The 22983-nt window shown below is 32.7% G+C and overlaps 1 protein-coding gene across 2 annotated transcripts in view; it reads left to right on the top strand.

Annotated features, from left to right (window-relative positions):
• The window catches only part of Gucy1a2 (guanylate cyclase 1 soluble subunit alpha 2), a 299113-nt gene that overhangs the window by 55688 nt on the left and 220442 nt on the right, over positions 1-22983 (top strand). For both annotated transcript variants that reach the window (XM_046466443.1, XM_046466445.1), the window contains exon 4: positions 12477-13195. In XM_046466443.1, the coding sequence (XP_046322399.1) occupies positions 12477-13195 (719 nt within the window). The remainder of the gene's footprint in view (positions 1-12476; positions 13196-22983) is intronic.

Genomic DNA, 22983 nt, shown 5'->3' on the forward strand with positions numbered 1-22983 from the left:
AAACAAATACTATGCATTCACATCATTAAATCGGTCATTTGGCTTAACTTGGTGAACCTTGAGTAAAAAAGGCTTATCAGAGAACATTGAAGGTAAAAAGCAGCAACGGAACAAAAAGCATGCACACCTACATGAGTGTATGTCTACTATTATATATTTTGTAATATATGCCTCACCTGTGATACATATTTATAATGGACATATAGTCAGTCACCCAACTGAATTTCTTTGTCCATTTGTTAATTGATTTTCTTTCAAAAGATCCATTACAGGGGCTGGGGTTGTGGCTCAGTGGTAGAGCGCTTGCCTAGCATGCACAAGGCACTGGGTTCAATCCTCAGCACAACATAAATGTAAAATAAAGATATTGTGTCCACCTAAAACTTAAAAATAAATATTTTTTTTAAAAAAAGATCCATTATGGACAAGAAATTGTGCCATGATTAAGATTACAATGGTGGTCTTCATTTGGTTTCTCAAAAACTCCCTGTTTCTCTTCTGGGATGTTTGAATATATGTTCTTTGATCTGGAATGATTCTTTCCTTCCCTAATTAATTCTTACTTACCCTTGAAAAGTGTCATTTTAAAAAAGAAACATTCTTTGACTCAGTAGATTACATAATGCTCCTGTCATATGCTCTTATATTATTCTGCCCCTTATCATCATAACACCCATTGTCATGTGTATTTATTCGTACACTTGTTGGATTATGTATACAATAATTGGATTATATTATTTGTCACATAGCTCAATAAGAGTAAGGCCCATTTCCATTCCAATCACCCTTGTTTCCTCATTGTTCAGCACAGAAATGGATAGAGATTTTTTTGTTTTGTTTTCAATACAGGAATAAACAAATGATGAACAGAATATAACAGACCACTACCTATTGTGTAATAAGTTCTAGAATGTGAGTAATCATAAGGTTCTTTGGAAGCCTAAAAAGTACAGACAACTAAGTCATAGACTGTCAAGTACAGCATTCTGGAGGAATTTAGGTGCAAGATGAAAGCAAGCAGATAACTAACTGGGGTAGCTAGAACAATAGCCTTCTAGTTAAACTAAACAAAATACAAACCCAGCATGTACAAAGCCTATAAATAAGAGAGAGGAAGTTGAACATGTTCAGGAATCTCCAAGTAGTTTTAGATGGCTGGTATAGAGATGTAAAGTGGGGGAATAAAAGAGATGGGGATGGATGAAGCTGAAACAAGTAAAGGCTTCATCAAGTCCTGTTAAGTTTGAATTTATTTTGAAGGCAGTAGTCACTGGTGGGGTTTCGGCAGAGAAATAATAAGACATGATACAGAAAGAGTGTATGGAGAATGGGTTGGAGAGATATTGGGAGAAAGCAGAAAAGTCAGCTAGGAGACTGATGAAATAATTTTATGCTTTTGCTCATGGTGGCAAAGTAGTAATATAGGATAAAGAAACTAGCAGAACATCAGGGGTGCTGTACCATGCACCCATGTAAACATATCCACACAAGTGTGTGCGACACACACACACACTTTGTTTTTACAAAATAGAATTATATTCTCATTGTTATGATAGTTTTAACTTAGCTTTTTATATCATACAAAATCAAATAGGCTTTTATGTCTTTTTATATGTTTGCTTATTTTGGTTAAGGAATACGTGGAATCTCAGATTTTCTTCTAAAAGTTTGTCTTTTGCATTTTATGTAAGCTTGATCTAAAATTTGATTTTGTTTAAGGTATGAGATGGGACTTGATTTTATTACTTACCATTTGGTTAGTGTCACATATTAAATAAACCATCCTTTTCCCATTGAATTGAAATAATATTTTGTACTATATTGAAATGACCATATACCCAAATTTATTTCAGCAAAAGATATCATTTTACTTTTTTTCCCAATGTGTATACTAATTATTTTAATATCTGACAGCACTTTCAAGAATCTTCGAGATAATATTAAATAATAATGGTGACGTCAAGCATACTTATCTGATTTTTTTTAATTGAAATGTGTTCAATCTTTTATTATTTAGAATAAGCTTTGATTCTGGTTTTGGAAAATAGTTTTTTTATATTTGAGCAATTTCTTTTTATCTATTTTACTCAAAATTTTTATTATGATTATTTTTTGAATCTAAGACTTTTCTCAATCTACTGATATGATCTTTTATTTTCTTATTTATTAATGTAATAATTTATGTTGATAGATTTTCTACTGTTGAACTAGGTTTTCTTTTCTGATATAAACATTACTTGGACATGATATATCATCCCTGTATAAACTGCTAGATTCTATCTGCTTCTATTTTAGGAAATATTCATTAGAGAAGTTGGTCCTAGTATAGTATAACAGATGTTGACAGATTTTATGTGGGTTTAATATAAAAGAAAAGAGTAGTACAAAGTTATGTGTATGGCCAGAAGACACATAAATAACTTTAGATTATTGTTTTTTAATGTGTAGCCAGAATTGGATTGTCCATTTTTTTCTTGGTTCAATTTTGGTCACTTAGTTTTGTAAGTTACAGATTTATATTACATTATATGTTCATTTGCAGAAAGTTACATGGTTCTTTTCTGATTCTCCTGTTTTTTCTCAATGTGTGCCTTTTTTCTCATTCTTGTTTAGTGTATTTTTCTTTCTAAATTTTAGGTTTATCTATTTTCACTTCCTATTTTTTTCTTAAGCTCAACATAAATTTCTTAATTTGGAAACTATTTACTTATTTATTTTTGTAGCTGAAAACATTTACAACATACATTTCTCTTTGCACAGTTTTTGTTGTGCCTTAGAGGATTTTTCCATGATTTAGATTCCTTGTCATTGATTTCTAGAAGTTTAATTTGAAGATTTCATTTCTCTTTAAATCCAGGGAGTATATTCCTAACTCCCAACTGGATAAGATTTTCTTGTCATCTTCTTGTTATTTGTAAGTATTTATTTCTTATTGCTATTAGAAATTGTGATATGAATAGTCTTTACTTAAAATATATTATGGGTTTTTTGTGGCCAACTATTTGAGAAGTTTTTGTTGTCTCTTTTTATATGTACAACACATACTTTCTATGCATATGTACATATATGTGCTTTGAGTTAGTTGCTTTCATTCTTAATTATGACTTCATTTTTTCCTGAATTTACTATTTTATGAGTTTTTGTTGTTATTGTTAATATTTACTTAATTTCTCTGTAATTGTTCTTTATATCTTTGATCTTTTTGATTCTGAAAAAGGCATCAAAAAATTTTCCACTAAAATTTTATTTTGATTGCATTTTCTTTTATTATTTTGTTGTACACATTTTTATCTTATTTCCCTATGATTTCACTTTTTTATCTGTTAGATGCATCTGATCCTCAAGGGTTTATTAGTTTCCCACTATAATAATAATTGTATGGCATTCTTTCTTTTCTTATTTTCAGTGTATATTGAAATATGAATTCTTATAATTTTTTTTAAAAATAGAGCTTTTTAGTTATACATAGTAGTTGGGATCATCTTGGAAAACTCATACATGGAATTTTATTTCAGTTAATTAATTATTATATTTGAATACTAATAGTGCTATATTAGTAACTCAATAGTATTATGTTTTTAGTATATATTGAAATATAACTCATGTCATACAATTCATGCATTTAATGTATAAGATTCATAGTTCTAGAATATTCATAAAATTGGGCTAACATCACTAAATTGACTTTCATTTTTTCTATTTGTTCTTTTTAGTTATACGTGACAGTAGAATGTATTTTGACATACATACATGGAGTATAACTTCCCATTCTTCTGGTTTTACATGTTGTGGAGTTTCACTGGTCGTGTATTCATATATGAATATAGGAAAGTTATGTCTGATTCATTCTACTGTCTTTCCTATTTCCATCCCCTCCTTCCCTTCATTCCCCTTTGTCTGATCCAATGAACTGCAGTTGACGTTGAACATTTTCATTACTCCAAAAGTAATGCTATACACATTCGCAGTCAGTTTCTGATTGTTTTTCTTTATACTTAGCTGCAACGTTGCTTGGTTTATGTCTCTATCTTAGGTCTTCTTTGTAAATTGTGATTTTGTTGTACAATGTCATAAGTTCATCTAGTTAAGCACTTCTCTTAATCTACCTTGTTGGTATTACATTTGCTCTTCCATTCCTTCTTTTTCTCCTTGTGGTTTCTTGGAATTCTTTGTCTACTGATTCATTTTTGGCCTTTTGTTTTCAATCGCCCTTTATAAATGCAATTCTTGTGGAGGGAGTGAGTTGATCTTCATGAATGGAGTGATGTATTTCTTTACATTTACTGAAATGTGATTTTCTTCCATCTTCATTTACAATAATTATTTATTTTACCTAGTTTTATCTTTCCACTATTTTTGATTTTTTAAAAAATATTTTTATTTGTAGATGGACATAATACCTTTATTTTATTTATTTTTATGTGGTACTGAGAATTGAACCCAGTGCCTCACAGGTGCTAGGCAAGTGCTCTACCACTGGGTTGCAACCCAGCCTCATATTTTTGAATTTTTTTCATCTTTGTAATTTGAAAATTCAACTCTAATTTCAGATTTAATTATTGGTTATCTTCCTTTTTCTTTAACAAAAATTAGACCTGTGGCTTTTTTATTATTTTAAAACAAGATATTGGTTATATCCCTAATAAGACTGTGTTTTTTTTTAAACTTCCAAGAATCTCATTAAGAAAAGACCATTGGAATATATTTGCTTTTTTTCCTTTCTACTCCCTCCTGTATCTTCCCAGACCTCCGACTCCTGAATTTTACTTAGATTGTTTGGTTCATGATAATGAATAAAACTTACTTTGATATAGTTCAGTAGTTTTTTCTCTCTTTGGTTATCTTTATTTAACATTACAAATGTCTGTATATCATTATCCATAATATATGAACAATATATATGTAATGTATGGATGAACATGTTACATGTTCACTTTTATCACACATATCTATATGGATGTATATGTATACATATGTTGGTGAATATGCGTGTGTCCATGTGTATGTTGCAGGGTTCATTTGTCATCAGTGTATCTACTTTCACCATATTCTCTCTTCTGGATTCCTCCAGTCCTCTGTTCTGATCACTTCTTTGGTTATAGTGTTTTCTCTGTTATTTTTCTCAGAAGTTTCACTGAGTGGTAGATTCTCTGAATCTTTGCCATATGTCTTTGTTGGATAATGATCTCAGATTGCAGTTCTGCCTTTTTTTCTTCTTTTATTTTTTTAAAAATTATTTATTTATTCTAATTAGGTATATATGACAGCAGAATGCATTTTGATTCATTGTACACAATTGCAGTACACCTTTTCGTTTCTCTGGTTGTACATGATGTAGTGTTGCACCATATGTACAGTACATAGGGTTACGATGTCCATCTCATTCCACCCTCTTTCTTGCCCTCATTCCCCCTCTTTTCCCCTCCCTCCCCTTTGCCTAATTACAGTTCCTCCATGTTTTTCATGCCCTCCCCCCGTCCATTATGGTTCAGCATCCACTTATCAGAGAGAACATTCAACCTTTGTTTTTTGGGGATTGGCTTACTTTGCTTCACATGATATTCTCCAACTCCATCCATTTACCTGCAAATACCATAATTTTATTTTTTTATTATAATGCTGAGTAATATTCCATCATGTATATATACCACAGTTTCTTCATCCATCCATCTATTGAAGGGCATCTAGGTTGGTTCCATAGATCAACAAATATATGAAAAAATGTTCAACATATCTAGTAATTCGAGAATGCAAACTATTCTAAGATTTCATCTCACACCAGTCAGAATGGCAGTTATCAAGAATACAGACAACAATAAGTGTTGGAAAGGATGTGGGGGAAAAGGCACACTCTTACATTGCTGGTGGGACTGCAAATTGGTGCAACCAATCTGGAAAGCAGTAGGAGATTCCTTAGAAAACTTGGAATGGAACCACCATTTGACCCAGCTATCCCACTCCTCAGTCTATACTCAAAGGACTTAAAATCAACATACTATAGTAATACAGCCACATTAATGTTTATAGCAGCTCAATCGACCATTATCTTTCTTCCAGTCTCTTTATTTCTACTCTCTCAGGAATTTAACCACATGTTCTTAGGGGGCTGTGGGTGTGTGTGCACATGTATGTACATGTTTCTTATCAATCCTGGCTGAACTTATGCATTTGCCATCTATAGATTTAGGATTTTCTAAGGGGAAATTCTTTTCATAATTCATCTAGTGATAGCCCTTCCTCTATTAGTTTCTTTTTCTCATTCTACATCATACTGTTTTTAGAAGTTGTACTTTTCTTGAGTTCTTCCTCATCTATTCATAGTCAACAGAAGGATCACACTTCCAGAGACTATTTGCTATTTTTTAAGAAAGGCATAGATGTGTGTTTTGGGATTTGGAAGGGAGGAGTAGAAATTGATTGTACTGGAGTGTATTTTGATGATGTTCCCTTTTTAGTTGTAGTTGCTGGGTGAAAAAAATTTTCTAGAGTAATTAGATAAGGTCAGCTTCACCTTTATTATGACACATTTCTTATTATTAAAATTTATATACTGTGTATATTTTAAAACATGTCATAACAGATTTTCAGAGTTACAGACTGTGAACTTAAGCATCATAAATAATTTTGTTTCTGAAGCATGTAATATATATTACATATATACCTATTCTTTTGTGTGTATCCAAGAATTAATCTTAGATACTTTAGAGAATTTTCCCTTATGCTTAGCAAATTATTTTTAGCTTAAAGATATTAAATAATTTGTTTTTAAAATATGAATGTGTGTTCTTTCATTTGCAAGGCATTACAGAATTTAAAAACGATAACAATTTATGTTTATGTATACTTTAAAATAAATGAATATGCCATATTCTTTTGTGCAGAGATACTACTAATTCAGTAAAGGGAGGAGAATAATAGCAAATCATTGTTTTAACCCTTTACAGATTGAAAATGATAAGAACTTTTTTTAAACTATTATATCAACACTTTGGCTTACTGAGGTATAATGTAATCTGAAACTATAAAAGTTTTTTTCTCACACCAATGAAGATTCAAATGAGCCTATATAGCAGATGAGAATCAAAGCAATTTCTCTTGAATTTATAATTTGAGTGGTGGGATTTCTTTTCAGCATTCTTCTTTGTTATTATTTAGATGTATAATTCTTACCCTTAAATCTCTGGAAGATGGAAACTAACTTCTGTAATTCTTTATAAATTGGAATGGCACTAGGGTAATATTGTTACAACAGTGTTGTCTGTGTTTCAAATTTATTTAACAAAAGCCTTATAATCTTGCTGGATTTAATTATCTCCCTAAAAAGATAATCATCTTCTTAAAATATCAAAATGTCTTTAAGTTTGAACTTTTGATACACTTTAGCTTGAGTTAATATCACTTAGATATTTGGTCGATGAACCTACACAGCATCAAAAAGCAATTAGTAGAATGTCTCCAGTTCACACAGTGGGTAGTTGGTAGATGTTTCCTTCCTTCTTTGGAGTTTAAGAAATCAAAGGTATACCTCCTGCTGTGTTATTTTCCCACATTAGTGTGTACTGAGCTCTTTGCTGGGTGATCAGGACTGTCTTGGACCAGAAAGACACTATTTCCCTCTTATAGAACTTCTCCCAGAATATCCATGATCCTACTTAGTGCCTTTTCTGTCTATTCCTTTAGTTCTCAATGAAGGTAGCATTTCCCTAAATATGGAGGTCATTTTAATTTACAATTTTATAAAGTATTTTTAGTCTTCAAATAGTACTAATGATTTGGCCCAAAGCTAATATTTCTGTTTCTTTACCTGCCATATTGTCCTTACCCCATCACACTCATCCTAACCTCTCCATTGAAACTGCTGTCAAGGGTCCCTAAAGATCTGACAGATCTGTTGACTGACTTCTGTCCTTCTCTTACTTGAGTTTGTGGCATTTGATAACTGTTGATCATTTCCTCTTACTCCTGTGGACATCAGTGATACATTAACATCCAGACAGTATTTATCAAGCAAGGCAGATTATATAACAGTAAACAAGAAATGCATTTTTCCCTACATAGAAGTTTTATTCTCATGATGTTGTGCTTATTACATGAGAGTTAGTATTAGACCATCTGAGACCTAGCTCTGACACCTACTGTTGTGTCAACTTAAATACATTTCTTAACAGTCTTCACCTGTAAATAGTAACATTACAAATACCAGCATAGTAATTTCAAAAAGCATTAAATAATCTCTGAAAATATTTAGCACACTGCTTGGCATTCTTTACATTCTTAGGGGGGCAGCCTAAGTCTGTCAATTTACTCCTTTTTTGAAGACATTATGTCATCTCTTTGGCTGGTGTTCTTTACTCTAGCCTTGGCAATCTCAAGTCCCACTTTTGCAATGCTGATTGCACTTCTGCCTGCCAGCCATTAAACACTGACTACTGTTCTTCCCTGACATACTGGCTTCCCACCTCCCTCCTTCCTCCATACTCCATTAGAGTTCATCTGCTGAGGCCTCTTCACTTCCTGGTCAGGTTTTGAACACCTGCTTTTTCTTCCAGTCTCTCTTCAAACATTTCTGCAAGCAGAGGCAGACACTGTTTCTTTGCATCTCTTTAGGTCCCTATGCATATCTGTCATAACACAGTCAAGTGTAATCTGCAGGGGTCCATGAGAGAAAAGAAAGTGTCTATTTGTCTTGGTATTCTTAGATGTGGCACAACTGTGACCTTAAAATATAGATAATATTTATCAAACAAATACTTAGATGAATGCTTACTTTCTATGAAAGGACACTGTTCTCTATGTGCCAGGTATTGTGCTAGTTACTGTTAGATATGCAGCATCAATAGGACAAGGTCATTGTCTTCAAGAAAGGCACACTCCAAGGCAGGATGGGATAGCCGATGAGAGATAACACCCATAGCAGGAAGGAACATTCTATTTCATTCAGAGGTATGGGATGTTAGCATTTAGACTAATCATCTTCTTAAAAGAGGTGAATTAACAGTAATTTAAAATTTGGACTTTTTACTTACCCATTAATAAGAGCAGTTTTATTATGACTTCTGCCTCTTGAGGAAATGTATTCTCGTAGACCCAAATGTCAAGCTGTCATAGCATCTTGTGATAGAAAGAGATGAGCATTGTCTATATGTTTCAAGTGATTTACTGTAAGTAGGGGTTTGCGTCAATCGTAGGTGGAATCTTGGGAGGTAGAACTTTAGCAGTTATCTGAGCTAAACCACTTTGTGCTTCTGATTTTTGAGATAAGGTTTAAAATGGAAGTTTTGGCTACTCATTTGTAGTATATTTGCAGAAGTTGAAGTGATCTTTCCCTACCTTTAATTTTTTAAACTCTAAGAATTTTTTCTTCTTTTCTGTTCTAATGCAGTTTAACAATTGTGGGAATGAAAATCTTCATTAGTTAATTGAATATTGTGATTTATATAGAATTATTATGAACAGTATTTGAGTATAATATTCAAAACAAGTCAGCTTTTCTTTAGTGAAACAAAAGTCATCTTAGCATCATGGTGCACTATAGTGACATCATTTGAAAATTAATAGTCATTATATCTTAAAGTACAGAGGTGATTTAAAAAAAGTATGAGTTTATTTTGAAATAATTTCAAGTTTACAGAGAAGAAAATGCAAGTACAGTACAAATCATGCTCTTTTCTGAGCCACTTGCTTCATTACCACTGAATGCTGTGGTATGCAGTTCCCGGAAATGAGGACATCCCTACATTGAACCATCAAGGTAGGGGATTTAACTTTGTCCAGAGGGCATTTTTAAAGCAGCAAGGTTTTTTAGTTGATAAAGTGCTGCATATGAGGTAGTTTTTATTTTGTTGCCTCTGTTAATTTCTTTACTGGTTGTTTTTTGGAATATTATTTGAGTTCTGGCACTGAGGATAGAACATGAACTTACTGTGTTGTCTTTATATCTGTGTTCTTCACTTAAGAACTGTGAGGACATTTTCACAGTTATGAGAAATGCCAGTTAGAAGCAATTCTTTTTCTCTTCTGTGCTTATAGACCCTATGTACTTAGAAGACACAATTCTTCAAAATTTTGAAGCAATCTATGGAATGTTTTCAGTGGTATGTAAAATATTGTAGTTCAGCAAAGATCAATCAGATTCTAGGGATGCTTATTCTGAATTTAGTTTTTAAGAAGAATTTCATAATTAGAAAATTTCACAGCAACAAAGGATACCACCACTGAATGTGGCCATAACTAATTTGTTCATGTTAGAATTTTTTAGTTATCACATAGTGATGGTGACATAGGATTTGACATAGAAAGAAGTATTAGTGAAAGAGATGAGAGTGAATTTTCAGACATGTAGTAATCATACTAGGAGACTCTGGTTTGATAAGCTAAAAACAATGAGAGTTTTAGGAGGAACAATTGATCAGTAGTGTCAAATTAAAGGAAAAACAATAAACAAGGTCAAATAGGATAAGGACGAAACAGCATATGTTGGTTTAGATAATTTTGAAAGCAGTTCCACCAGAGCAGGAGCCAAGTTGCAGATCATCCATCTTGCTTCTTTCTTCCACACTAGAGAACTGGGCAGATAAGTGCTATTATTATCAACTCTGGCTGGTGTTATTGTTAGTAAATGCAGCATATGTTGAATAGCAATCTTGTAACATGGCAGTGTAGACTGAGTAGTGATGTTTTTATCATAATAGGTGGCTTTCTTAGCTAGCCTTGAACATCAAATCTATGAAACTGAAATAAATGTGAAATGTTTCTTAATATAGGGACTCCTTACGTAGGTTTCTACTTATTTTCATTTCACATGGATTTTGAGGAAAATCTATGAATTGTAAATTTGAAATCTTACCTTGACTACCATACTTTTAGAATCTATAGTAAGTTCTCAACAAATACTTGATGTATTCTGAATTTATTTTAAAAATAATTTTATTGATTGTAATACTGCCACACTTCTGGATGGAAGGAACACTCAAGAAATAATAAAGATAGAAATAGGAAAACAAGCCATAGACAGTGTCAATTTTTCTGCATTCTAACGGGGCACTAGTAAAGTGTCCTGTCTTCCCAGTCCAGCCTTGATTCTCAGGACTTCCTTATAAGACGGAATAGAGTGGACAAGAAAAGATGAAAATGAAACTACACATACTAATTTCAACCAAACTCAAGAAGAAGTAATGGAGTGACTGTATAGAAGCTGTCTTTAGCATACAGATTCTTTCTAAGTGTTGAACTTCTCTTTGGACCATAAATTTCTACTATTTTTTCCTTAGATCATTCTCAACAGTGAATTTCACATGGTCACTTGTGATCCTGCTTCTGATTACTCTACAATACATTGTGTGTATTTATTTATTTATACTTATTATAATTCTAGTAGTAAAAGTAGAGTTCCTTTTGCTGGGTTATCAAAGAATGAGTATGTACTGACAATGACTCTGTTTCTGTGTAGTCAAATTCCTACTATACTTTTGACTGCTCTTAGTTTTGTGGTTGAAAGAATGCAAATCATTCCAAGTTCTGTCATTTAAAATTTCTTGTTTTCTCTGTCCCTAAGGTCTAACTGACCTGCTGGACTTTTCCTGAGATTGCTAACATAAACCTTTCATTTCCACTTGATAGCTTGATACCTTTTCCTATTCATCTATTAGATTCCCTTTGAGTTGATTTTTTCCCACTTAATGAGTACATTATACTATGCAATAAATGGTAGTATGGGTGATATATGGGCATAATATAGAGACAACTTGGGTATTCTGTAAAGACTAGGGAAATCATTAAGAAAAATAAAAAATGTTATTTGTGATATTTATAGCAACTGGAACAGGTTATTAAAGACAAAAAGGAACAAGTAGATTAGTAGCATTTAAAAACTTTATGCTTTGGGAGTTAGGAGGAAGAAAGAGATAAGTAGGAGTTGCACAGTGGAGTTTTAGGGCAGGGAAACTACTCTGCATGATACTATAATGTCAGCATTAATAGAATTTATGGCATGGTAAACCCCAATGTAAACTATAGACTTTGAGTGATGACTGTGGGTCAATGTAAGTTTATTTTTTATAACAAATGTACCACTCTGGTGGAGCATGCTACTGGGGGGCGGGGAAGCTATGCCTGTGAGGGGCAGAGGGTACAGTGAACAATGTACTTTCCACTCAATTTTGTCATGGACCTAAAACTAGTTTAAAATGCAGTCTATTTAAAAACAAACAAACAAACAACAAACAAAAAACATACAGATAAAAAACCTCAAACATGTTCAATTCTCACTAATATCTTAGAAGCATCCAAAAGATGAACTATAATTTACTTTTTCTGATTCATATGAATGAGCTAACCTGTATGGGAAAATGTCTGCCCAAGGAAAATGTCTTTCTTGCTTCACTTACTATCGACCTCTTTTGAGAAGCATTTTAAAAGCTATAATCTAATTTTTTCTTATTCTACTTTCTTAACATTTGCTTCTCATTTTCTTTCAGGTTTGAAGTTTGAGGAAATTCAAGAAAGATTTGGAGAGGAGTTCTTTAAAATATGCTTTGATGAGAATGAGAGAGTCCTTCGAGCTGTAGGTGGTACATTACAGGACTTTTTTAATGGCTTTGATGCTTTGTTGGAACACATTAGAACTTCTTTTGGAAAACAGGCCACTCTGGAATCACCATCTTTCCTATGCAAAGAGCTCCCTGAAGGTACTCTTATGCTCCACTACTTCCACCCTCATCATGTGGTGGGGTTTGCAATGCTGGGGATGATTAAGGCTGCAGGAAAGAAGATCTATCGCCAGGATGTGGAAGTGGAACAGGTTGCAAACGAGAAGCTGTGCTCTGATGGTTCAAACCCAGGCAATTGTAGCTGTCTTACTTTCCTTATCAAAGAATGTGAAAATACTAACATCACGAAGAACCTTCCACAGGGAACCTCCCAAGTTCCTGCAGACCTCAGAATTAGCATCAACACCTTCTGCAGAGCCTTCCCTTTCCACCTGATGTTTGACCCCAACATGTCAGTCCTTCAGCTGGGAGAAGGCTTAAGGAAACAACTTCGATGTGACACTCACAAAGTGCTCAGGTTTGAGGACTGCTTTGAGATTGTTTCTCCAAAAGTCAATGCTACCTTTGAGAGAGTTCTGCTGCGACTGTCCACCCCATTTGTGATTAGGACCAAACCTGAGGCTTCTGGCACTGAAAATAAAGAAAAGGTAAGTGGATACGGACTTGAGATCGGTGAGGGGAACCATGGAATGGATAATTATTTCAATAAATTACATGCTGGCTATACTTGTAATTATTTAGGCAAGAGAGCTTTAAGTGCCATTTAGAAGATTACTGGTCCCTTGATGTATGTAAGAAGATTTGGCCCTATTCCCAGCCATTTTGCATAGTGTCTGCCTCATTCATTAATTTATTTCAGCACATAAAAAGGAGACATTTATTAATACTAGGCATAGCAATTACAAAAATGATAGGACTCACTAAAAATCTAATATTTTACATTCATGAATTTTTTTCACTGATTGAAGTCAAACCGTGAGAGAAATAGTGATACTGATTTCAGCATTGCAGGGTTTGATTGCCTTATCTGGAAATAAATATAGGTTAAAAAGTCAGCTATACTATGAATCTGTTCTTTTCTAAATTTCATAATCTAGGAACATCTAATACATATCCTACTTTTGTCTTAGTGTACAAAATAATGTTCCCCATAGGTTGGAAATTGACTGTCTAAAAACTTCTCTTTAACTAAATTTTAGTATTGAAATAGGTTCATTCCTTTAGAATGTGTTCATTCCTTGAGAAGATTCAGAGAATATTAGTATTCCATACTCATGTTCTACTAAAATGCAGTTCTCTTAGGCTTTCATCTTATATCCAAGTATTTTGTGGAAGTTATTGGTTATTAGAAATTAATAGGTTGCTATGGCTAAAAGAAGGAAAAATTTCAGAAATAATGAAAAACTCAGTAAGTGAATAATCTACTACACATATTCTGGATTGTCTGCAATAATAATTAATGAAAAAATAGGATCCTGAAAGTGGAGTCAAATATGTTTTTGAGGATTTTGTACAGTATTAGTTTCATAGTTAACTTTATAATTTTGAAGTTCAATGGAAACCTTTTAAAGTATCTGAGAAAGATGGAATGATCCTTAAGTATTCCCTCTGAATAAGTGATTTAGGAAAATCATTCAGTAATATTTTTATTATATAAATCCAGGGATTAGAAATCATCTAAGGATAGACCTGGATTTGATACATTTGGATATTTTAGTGTGAATGAATTATTATTGTTCTTATTCGATCACAGAAAGATTTTTTTAATTTTTTGTTTTTTTAGTAGTACTGGGGATTGAACTCAGGGGCACTTTACATCTGAGTTATACCCCTAGTCCTTTTTAGTTTTTATTTTGAAACAGGGTCTTGCTAAGTTTTCCAGTCTGGCCTCAAAGTTATGATCCTCCTGCCTCAGCCCCCCAAGTTTGCTGAGATAACAGGCATGTGCCACCATAGCCAATTAATAATATTTTTAAGGTGATATATATATATATATATAAGTTATACATATCAATATACATATATATTTATTAATTACTGCTTATTTTGAGGCCTCTTAGAATGGAAGAAACTTGGTAAATGTGTATTTTTGTTCACATTTGTAATTGCTTTAAAATGGGAATTATACTAGCTTTTTAATTTAGAAAATATTAAAGCTGTCATTTCGGTTTTACAGGAGTTCAATATTTGGCATGGAGGGTTTGAAGCATATTTTGGCCTTTAGAATTGAAGTTAGCATTTTCAGAAATGTTCCTGAACTAGATTATTAACAATGTTAATTGTTTTATGTATTGGAGAAAAATCCATTCAATTTAAATATAATGCTTCAGATTTCCCCCCTATATTTGGCTTGTATTTCTGTTGAATTTGTATACCAGGGTAAGAAATAGACATAATGAAATGATGACTCAAATGTCAAGGCCCCCTGCCAATTCCAATAATAAGGAACTGGCTCATTGAGAAGATGCAATTATCATCTAAACATGCTCATGTAGTTTAAAAATAAAGCCATAGGCTAGATTTTTAGTTAGAAAAGAGTAGTAATGTGCTCATTCTTATGTGTACATTTCTGCATACCCACCTGAGAAATGGTTTTGAGAAGGGGACATTTTGGAGGCTATAGTTGTCCAAATTGGAACTATAATCAGTGATGGCATAGAATCTTACCCAGGTGAATAAGTAATGTTTTTGAATTAATGTGTCATCAAATTCCAGTATGTAGTTTCTTAAGATATGGAAAGAAGAAAGCAAATCAGGCTTAAAAATTAATTATGTTCTTGTTGATAAATGTGACCTTGATATGCATTATTTCCCCATAATAACTGTTCTTATTAATGGATTACTTCATGTTGCTTGAAGTCTCTAGTTTTTATTTGGCTTGGATAAGAAAGTGCTATTTTACAATAATTTAACATATATAATTCTTAGTCTAACACTAAAAGCTTTCATTATTTATCTATTTTGTCTATGCACTTAATACCAATGAACCACTACCCCTGCCATCAAGAGAAAAAGTTGAGTTAATCATCAGTCATGACAGTAAAACATTTGCAGATTGAATTGAAAATGCTTCTGATAAATTATGATCTTCGTGATTTTATTTATTTATTTCATTTATTTATTTTATGACTAGAGGTACAAAATGCTTGTAAGCAAGTTGGTGAGATACTAGTGAAACAGAAAGCCATATCTTAGACTCTAAAGTATTACATCTTGATCCTGCTGTAATGGGTTATAAACATGTAAGGCTTGATCAAGATGTCAACTTGTCACTGAGAGGCATCTGGTGCAACAATCCATGGCAGGTTTCAATTCAGCAGTCTTGAAGTCAGAAGAAACTTCCAGATGGCTTAATTAGGCTTTGATCCCATCACTTGGTTTCCTCTGCATCTCTAAGTGCTCATCCATGTCTCACACAGTCTCTCTCTCTCTCTTTTTTTCTCTCTCTCATTTCTTTTCTCCCCATGTGTTTTTATCTCTCCTTAAGCTCAACTTCTTTTTCTGCACCTTCTTACTCATCTAATGTCAAGCACTGAATATGAATAAATTAGTTATTAAAAACAGATATGCTAGCAATAAAGACTCTCTTAGATATCCATGTTAATCTGTGCCATGATCTCTTTCACATCATTCAGATCTAATATTGTTCTGAGAAACTGGGATCTTATTTTGAGTTACAAGGCTTTGTGATGAATTGGAGAATAAATTTGTTTGCAATCCAGCAAGCTGTTTGGAGGTTAATATTTTCATGTGAACTCAACCCATTGAAGTTGATTTCAATGTTTCTTTGTGTGGAGGATTATTACAAATCAGGGTAATGGCACATATTCTTATACTGTAAGTGACATGATAAGTGTCAACAGATTGTAAGAGAGTTTCCTCTGATAACCTTTATTTTAGTAAATCCTTTTAATTTCTGAGTGTCAGATTGCTACATCTGGAAATTAAGAAACTTAGACTAATAATTAATATTTGTATTCCTTTATAAGTCATACTTGATACATGTATATTTATATGATATCAATTATTATGGTTTAGATGCGGTGTCCCACAAAAGCTCACATACAAGACAATGCAAGAAGATTTGGAGGAGAAATGATTGGGTTATAATCTTACCCCAATCAGTGAATTGATCCCTGATGGGATTAACTGAGTGATAACTAAAGGCAGATGGTGTGTGGCTGGAGAAGTGATTCATTGTGGGCATGGCTATGGGGCATATATTTTGTATCTTGAGAGTGGAGTCTCCCTCTGCTTCCTGATCATCATGTGAGCTGCTTCCCTCCTGCATACTCTTCCACCATGATGTTCAGCCTCACCTCGACCCCTGAAGAATAGGAGCCAGCTGCCTTTGGACTGAGACCTCTGAAACCATGAACCCTCAGATCTTTTAGTCACAGCAGTGTAAAAGAGGACTAAAAAACATCAATTGACCATAAACTTTTTCTCATCCCCATGATTCAGTGAATTCAGATTCATTTTAAAAGAGAGGAAGGGGGAAGGTGGCTTATCTACCAGGAAGAATGCATTTTATTATAAAGACTGGATTAAAAAAAATCTCTTGACAGTTTAGGTGACCAACCTGAGAAAGTTACTTTTAAGGATTAAATGATATAATCTACCTAAAATTCTTAGCATCTGCAGCTCCCAACATTAAGTTGCTGAATAAAAATTGTTATTACTTTTTCTACTATATTGTTATTGTTCCTTCCCACCTGTAATATTCCCTCTACGCATTCCCCTACTCACTTCTTTTTGCCTTAGAGAAGACAGTATCAGATATCAGCAGGTTTAATGATTTTAGAGAAATATCAACCTCACCTAACATCTTTGTAAAAACAGGGCTTGGTCTCTGCTTCTTGTCTTTTTAATAAAGATTAGAAAACCACTTGTCACAAGTCCTCCAGGAGCTCTATTTGGGTTTGCTTTTTACTTACAAATTATTACATTTTTAAAATCCCTGGTCTTCTTTGCAGATTCATGAAAGTTTGGAATCAAATTTTCATTACCCCTGTCTACTAATATAATTTATATTCACTTATCAAAGCATTTTGCAGTGGCTTCCAAAATGAAAGAGATGGATTAACCTAGCCACTGACTGAAATGGCAATGGATTTTGAAAAACAATAAACAACATGAGTTCTTTTGACTTTTTTTTTGGTGGTTGTTTAGTAGCAATGCTTCAAAAACCTTAATAATACCCTGGAAGAAGTCCAGCATTTGAAATACATCATCTCTAGGACAGAACAATAATGTTGTTATTCATCTTCTGTTTTGTTCTCAGGGTAAGCATTAAGGAAAAGTATAACCAAATTACATTTTTTAATCCTCAGAAATATCCTCACACTTGTCTCATCAGTTAGAAACTGCGAGTAAATTCTTGGAAATAACTTTCAATAGATAAAGTAGGAAATAATCTATAATTTTCTGTGGTCGTATCTGTTTTGAAAATCTTCCTTTATCTTTCCTAGACAGGTACCCATCTTTTTATGATGTGCTGATTGAAAAGTTTTAAATATATTTATTTATCTTACCATACATAAAGAACTTCTGAAAGACAAGTTTAATTTGGCTGTCAAGAATTCATTTTTAGGCCAGGCATGATGGTGCACACCTGTAATCCCAGTGGTTTGAGAGTTTGAAGCAGGAGGATCACAAGTTCAAAACCAGCCTCAGCAATTTAGCAAGCCCTAAGCAATTCAGTGAAACCCTGTTTCTAAATAAAATATAAAAAAGGGGCTGGGTATGTGGTTCAGTGGTTAAGTGCCCTTAGGTTCATTCCCCGTACCAAAAAAAAAAAAAAAAAAGGAATTCATTTTTGTCTTCAACTTAAATTTAATTGGGGAAAGTATGAGCATTTCTCTTTAGATCATAATATTCTATTAAAAACTTTCAATATTGAACTGTAGTCTTTGTGATGGACAACTTGATATAAGGGCTTTCTCCATATGTTAGAAGTACACCAGACATAACTTTATTCAAAATAATCTAGAGTCTTTTTTTTATTGTAAGTACAAATGAGGTTCCTTAATTTAAATTTTTATGTTTTTCATGTTTCCTTACAATTGCTCCCTGACAATTGATTAACCTTAAAAGTAAGATTGGGCAAATTGAGATTTTTATGCAGATACCGACATTGTTCATCCAGGTCTTTTTTTCCCCTCTTAATGCCTATAATATTAAAATTAATGTATTGTGTTATTAGTGTGCAATTACTGTGTTTTGTATAGAGGACATCATAGGTGATTACATAGTGAATCATGTACTCCTAACAGTGTCCTCATGTTTAAAGTTTATGTTTTGCCACATTTTAATTTTTGTCAGCAAGAAAGATTTCAGCCTCCCAAACTTATAAACTTATCTATGTTGTAGCATGTATCAATAGGTTGTTCATTTTTATTGCTGAACATTTCGTTGAATAGATATACTACAGTTTATGCATAAAACCAGTGAATGGATATTAGGTTATTCCCATATTTAGGCTATTTTGAGTAATGGGACAGTGAGAATTTATGTACAAGAGTTTATAGGGATATTTTCCCACTTCTCTTGTTCAGATGAATAGGAGTTGCTGTGTTGTATGGTATGGATATGTTTAGACCTTAAAGAAATTGCCAACAGTTTTCCAAGGGGGTTATGCCATTTCCCATTTGACTGGCAACATGTGAGGATTCCACTTTCTTCATATCCTCACCAATACTTAGTATTGTCAGTCTTTTTAATCATTGCCACCCTAGGTGCAAAATGTTATCTTGGGTTTAATTCACATTTCTCTGATGACTAAAGATGTTATCTATCTTTTTTATGCATGTTAGCAGTTGGTATGATTTCTTTGATTAAATATCTAATCCAGTGTTTTGCAATTACTTTATGTAGATCTGTTCAGATTTTCATATTTTCTCGAATTAATTTCAGTACCTTGTGTTTTTCTAGAAACTTGTCCATCTCATCTAAATTGTCTATGTTGACCTAAAGTTGTTTATGATAATTCCATATCATCACTTCAGTTTTGATGTGTGGCTGGTGATGTCTTCTTTTTTGCTCCTGATTTTGGTAATTCATCTTCTCTTACCTCTTGTTTTTTTTTTCCTGGTAACATTTGATGAATGTTTATCAATTTTGTTAATATTTTCAAAGAAACAGAATATTTTCTGTTTTCTATCATGTCTGATGTTTTCTTTCTTGTGCTTATAATATGCTTAATTTACACTTATTTTTTTCTTTTTTTAATATGTATTTATTTATTTTTTTAGTTGTAGTTGGACACAATACCTTTATTTATTTATTTATTTTTATGTGGTGCTGAGGATCAAACCCTGGGCCTCACATGTGAGGGGTGAACGCTCTACTGCTGAGCCATAACCACAGCCCTTTTGTTTTTTAATATGGCAATTTAGATTAATGAGTTGAGGTCCTTTTTTTTTAGTATGCTCTTTAAACTATAAATTCTTTTAAACTCTACTTTAACTGCATCCCATAAGTTTTAATCTTCATCCTTTTGTTTTCCTTTGGGTCAAATTATTTTCTGATCTCTTCTATAAAGCTCTTTTTTGAGCAATGGATTATTTTTAATTGTGCTATTTAATTTCCATATTAAACTTACATTTGTAAATGTATTTTAAGTCATTTTATTAGTGCTTGCAGTAGAGATTAAAATAAATACTTTAATTATCACAATGTGTCCTTCAAATTAATACTAACCTAATATTGTACACTATAACAGTTTTGTCCTATATAACGTCATTTCTACCCCCCAGCCCCTGCCTTTTTGTGGTATTATTTTACATGTTATAAACTCAATTATACAATGGTTTTTGTAATTACCGTATAATATTAATTGTATGTATATATATAATATATAATTTTATATAATACATATCTATATCAAAAGGTATTAGGACAAGAAAGAAGAAATATATTCAAGCTTTTTCATATACTGTCTTATATTTATCTTCATATTTACCATTTCCTGTGTCTTTATTTCTTCCATGTATTATGCACTTTCTTTGATCTTGAAGAAGTTTCCTTCATATAGTTTGTAGAGTTGGTCTATTAGCAACCAGTTTTATTACTCTTTATTTGTCTGACAATGTCTTTATTTCACCTTAACTTTTGATAGTTTTTCTGGATATAGAATCTTTTGTTGGAACTATTTTTTTTTCTGTGAATTGAATATGTCCTCTACTGTCTGTTGGGCTCTTTCTTTTTCAATTAAGTTAGTTGTTCATTGCATCACTGATTCCTATTCCAATGAATGAAATTGAACATAGTGATATAAGAGAGGATAAGTGATCTTGAAAAGAATGATTAGGCAGGGAATACTTCACTGAGAATATATAAGGTTCATATATTTTCTTCATATTCTAGTGTTGGTAGGATTCCCAAATTTGTTACTTTAGTGCACCATTTGACACACTCATGCTAAACATTGTTTTCTGGAACATCCAGTTTAATTTCTTCTTTTTCTTTCATTCTCTTTCTCTCTCACTTTCTCACCTACATCCCTGCCTCCTTCCTGGATAGAGCTGTATTTTTATTTTTATTTTTATTTTTGGCTATTGCAGATATTTAATATGTATTTTCACTCTATTATTAGATTCCTTTATTTAGGTTTTTATTGTAAAACAATTACAGTATAAAATTTGGAAAATGCAGAACACTAAGAGTAAAACATCTGTTTATTATTAATTCCTTGAAATATTCACTAATAATCTTTTGGTGTACCTCTTTTTATTTTATACTACAAAACTCATTAGTTATGTGGGTGTAGATAGTTGGTTTTTTTCATTTTTTTTTTGCTAAAAATAATGTAAATCAATGTAGCCTATATATTTTATTTTCAAATTTTTATTAGTACTAAAGTTAGCTACTTTTCTGAATCACATGTTCTCTGATTGTTCAATGGAAGTCTAACATACTTCGGCACATCTACTGGGCCCATCTTTTACTTACTATGCAGTAATAATAATTTTATAATTTTCAATTTTTTTTGCCTTTAAAAAACATTTGCTAAGAAAATTCTTTGCTATAGAAGACTAAGTGGTCAATACTATTTATATATTTCAGTATCTCTTTCTATTACACTGTACTTTATCCTTTCTATTGATAGATTGATAGCTTAGGTTGAAATGAGAGATATTTCACCGGATATAGTTAGTTTTTTATGTTGCTATATGGTACCCCATCAATTGCTGTTGAACCACAAGGCCAGTATATACCTTTGACTTTTTGTTCTGAGCAGCAACTGAACTCTGTGGGCCAATCAAGCACTCCAAGAACATTACAGCAACACTGATGACATGTCAGCATTGTTTTGACAGAACCACAGGATATATCTCCTAGGAACACCAGTGGTTGTCTTGGCAACCTTTACCCTAGTTTGTCAAAGGAGGACTTCAGAGCCTGATTGTTGCTCTGTTATCAATGTGAGATGATAGCTTACATGGTCATGGTAACCATCTCTGTTTTCCTGAAGTATATGCAAGACAGAAAAAATGTCAGAGTCATGGAAACATAATACACTAGATTTTCTTTTCTTCCTTTTTCATATTGTGTATTTACTCTTCAAAGATTCTGTGATTAGGTGTACTCAGATCATAACTTGGTTTTTATTGCTACAGCAACTTCTAAGTCATGACTTCATTGTCTTGCCTTTTCCAAGGGGGTTTTGTGATAATGTCTAATTATGATAATTATGATTGGAATAAGTAAATAGCATTACGTGGCCTTGGTTGGCACCATCCTGGAACAAGCACAGGGGTGATGCTGGGAAACAATATTGTGTATGACTACGAAGTCTCTGGAGCAGGACTTTCCAAGTTTGAATCCTTTTTCTGTCCTTTACTAGCTAGGTGAACTTGAACAATTTTGATTTTTAAAGCTTGTTTTCTTTGCCAACTTCATGTTTGGTGGGGCTATTTTTTTTAAGATAGAGAGAAGAGAGAGAGAGAATTTTTTAATATTTATTTTTTCAGTTTTCGGTGGACACAACATCTTTATTTTATTTTTATGTGGTGCTAAGGATCAAACCCAGTGCTCCATGCATGCCAGGCGAGTGCACTACCGCTTGAGCCACATCCCCAGCCCCAGTGGGGCTCTCTTGTTCTCTTCTGTTTTCCTGTAAAAATAATGAGGGCATTTTTCTGTGTTCCACAAGTTTGTTTACTACTTGTTTCAGTTTTACCACCAAATACTCATTTAGCATTTCCTTGGTTGTATTCCTCATTTTTAATTCATAGTTTTGATTAAGAAATATTCTTATGTTCAATTTTAATATCACTTGTTCTTAGAAAAAAATGTCAGAATGTAGATTAACATTTAAAAGTATATGTAATATATATGTAAGTACATGTATGTGTGAGAATTCCAGATGGTTATGAATACCTTGTTTGAAAATATTCATAAAGAAGAGGATCCTGCCTTCAAATATTTGAAG

Source organism: Marmota monax, unplaced genomic scaffold, assembly GCF_021218885.2.
Source record: "Marmota monax isolate L192 unplaced genomic scaffold, Marmota_monax_Labrador192_F-V1.1 WCK01_AAM20220418_F8-fsc00045, whole genome shotgun sequence".
Taxonomy (NCBI): Eukaryota; Metazoa; Chordata; class Mammalia; order Rodentia; family Sciuridae; genus Marmota; species Marmota monax.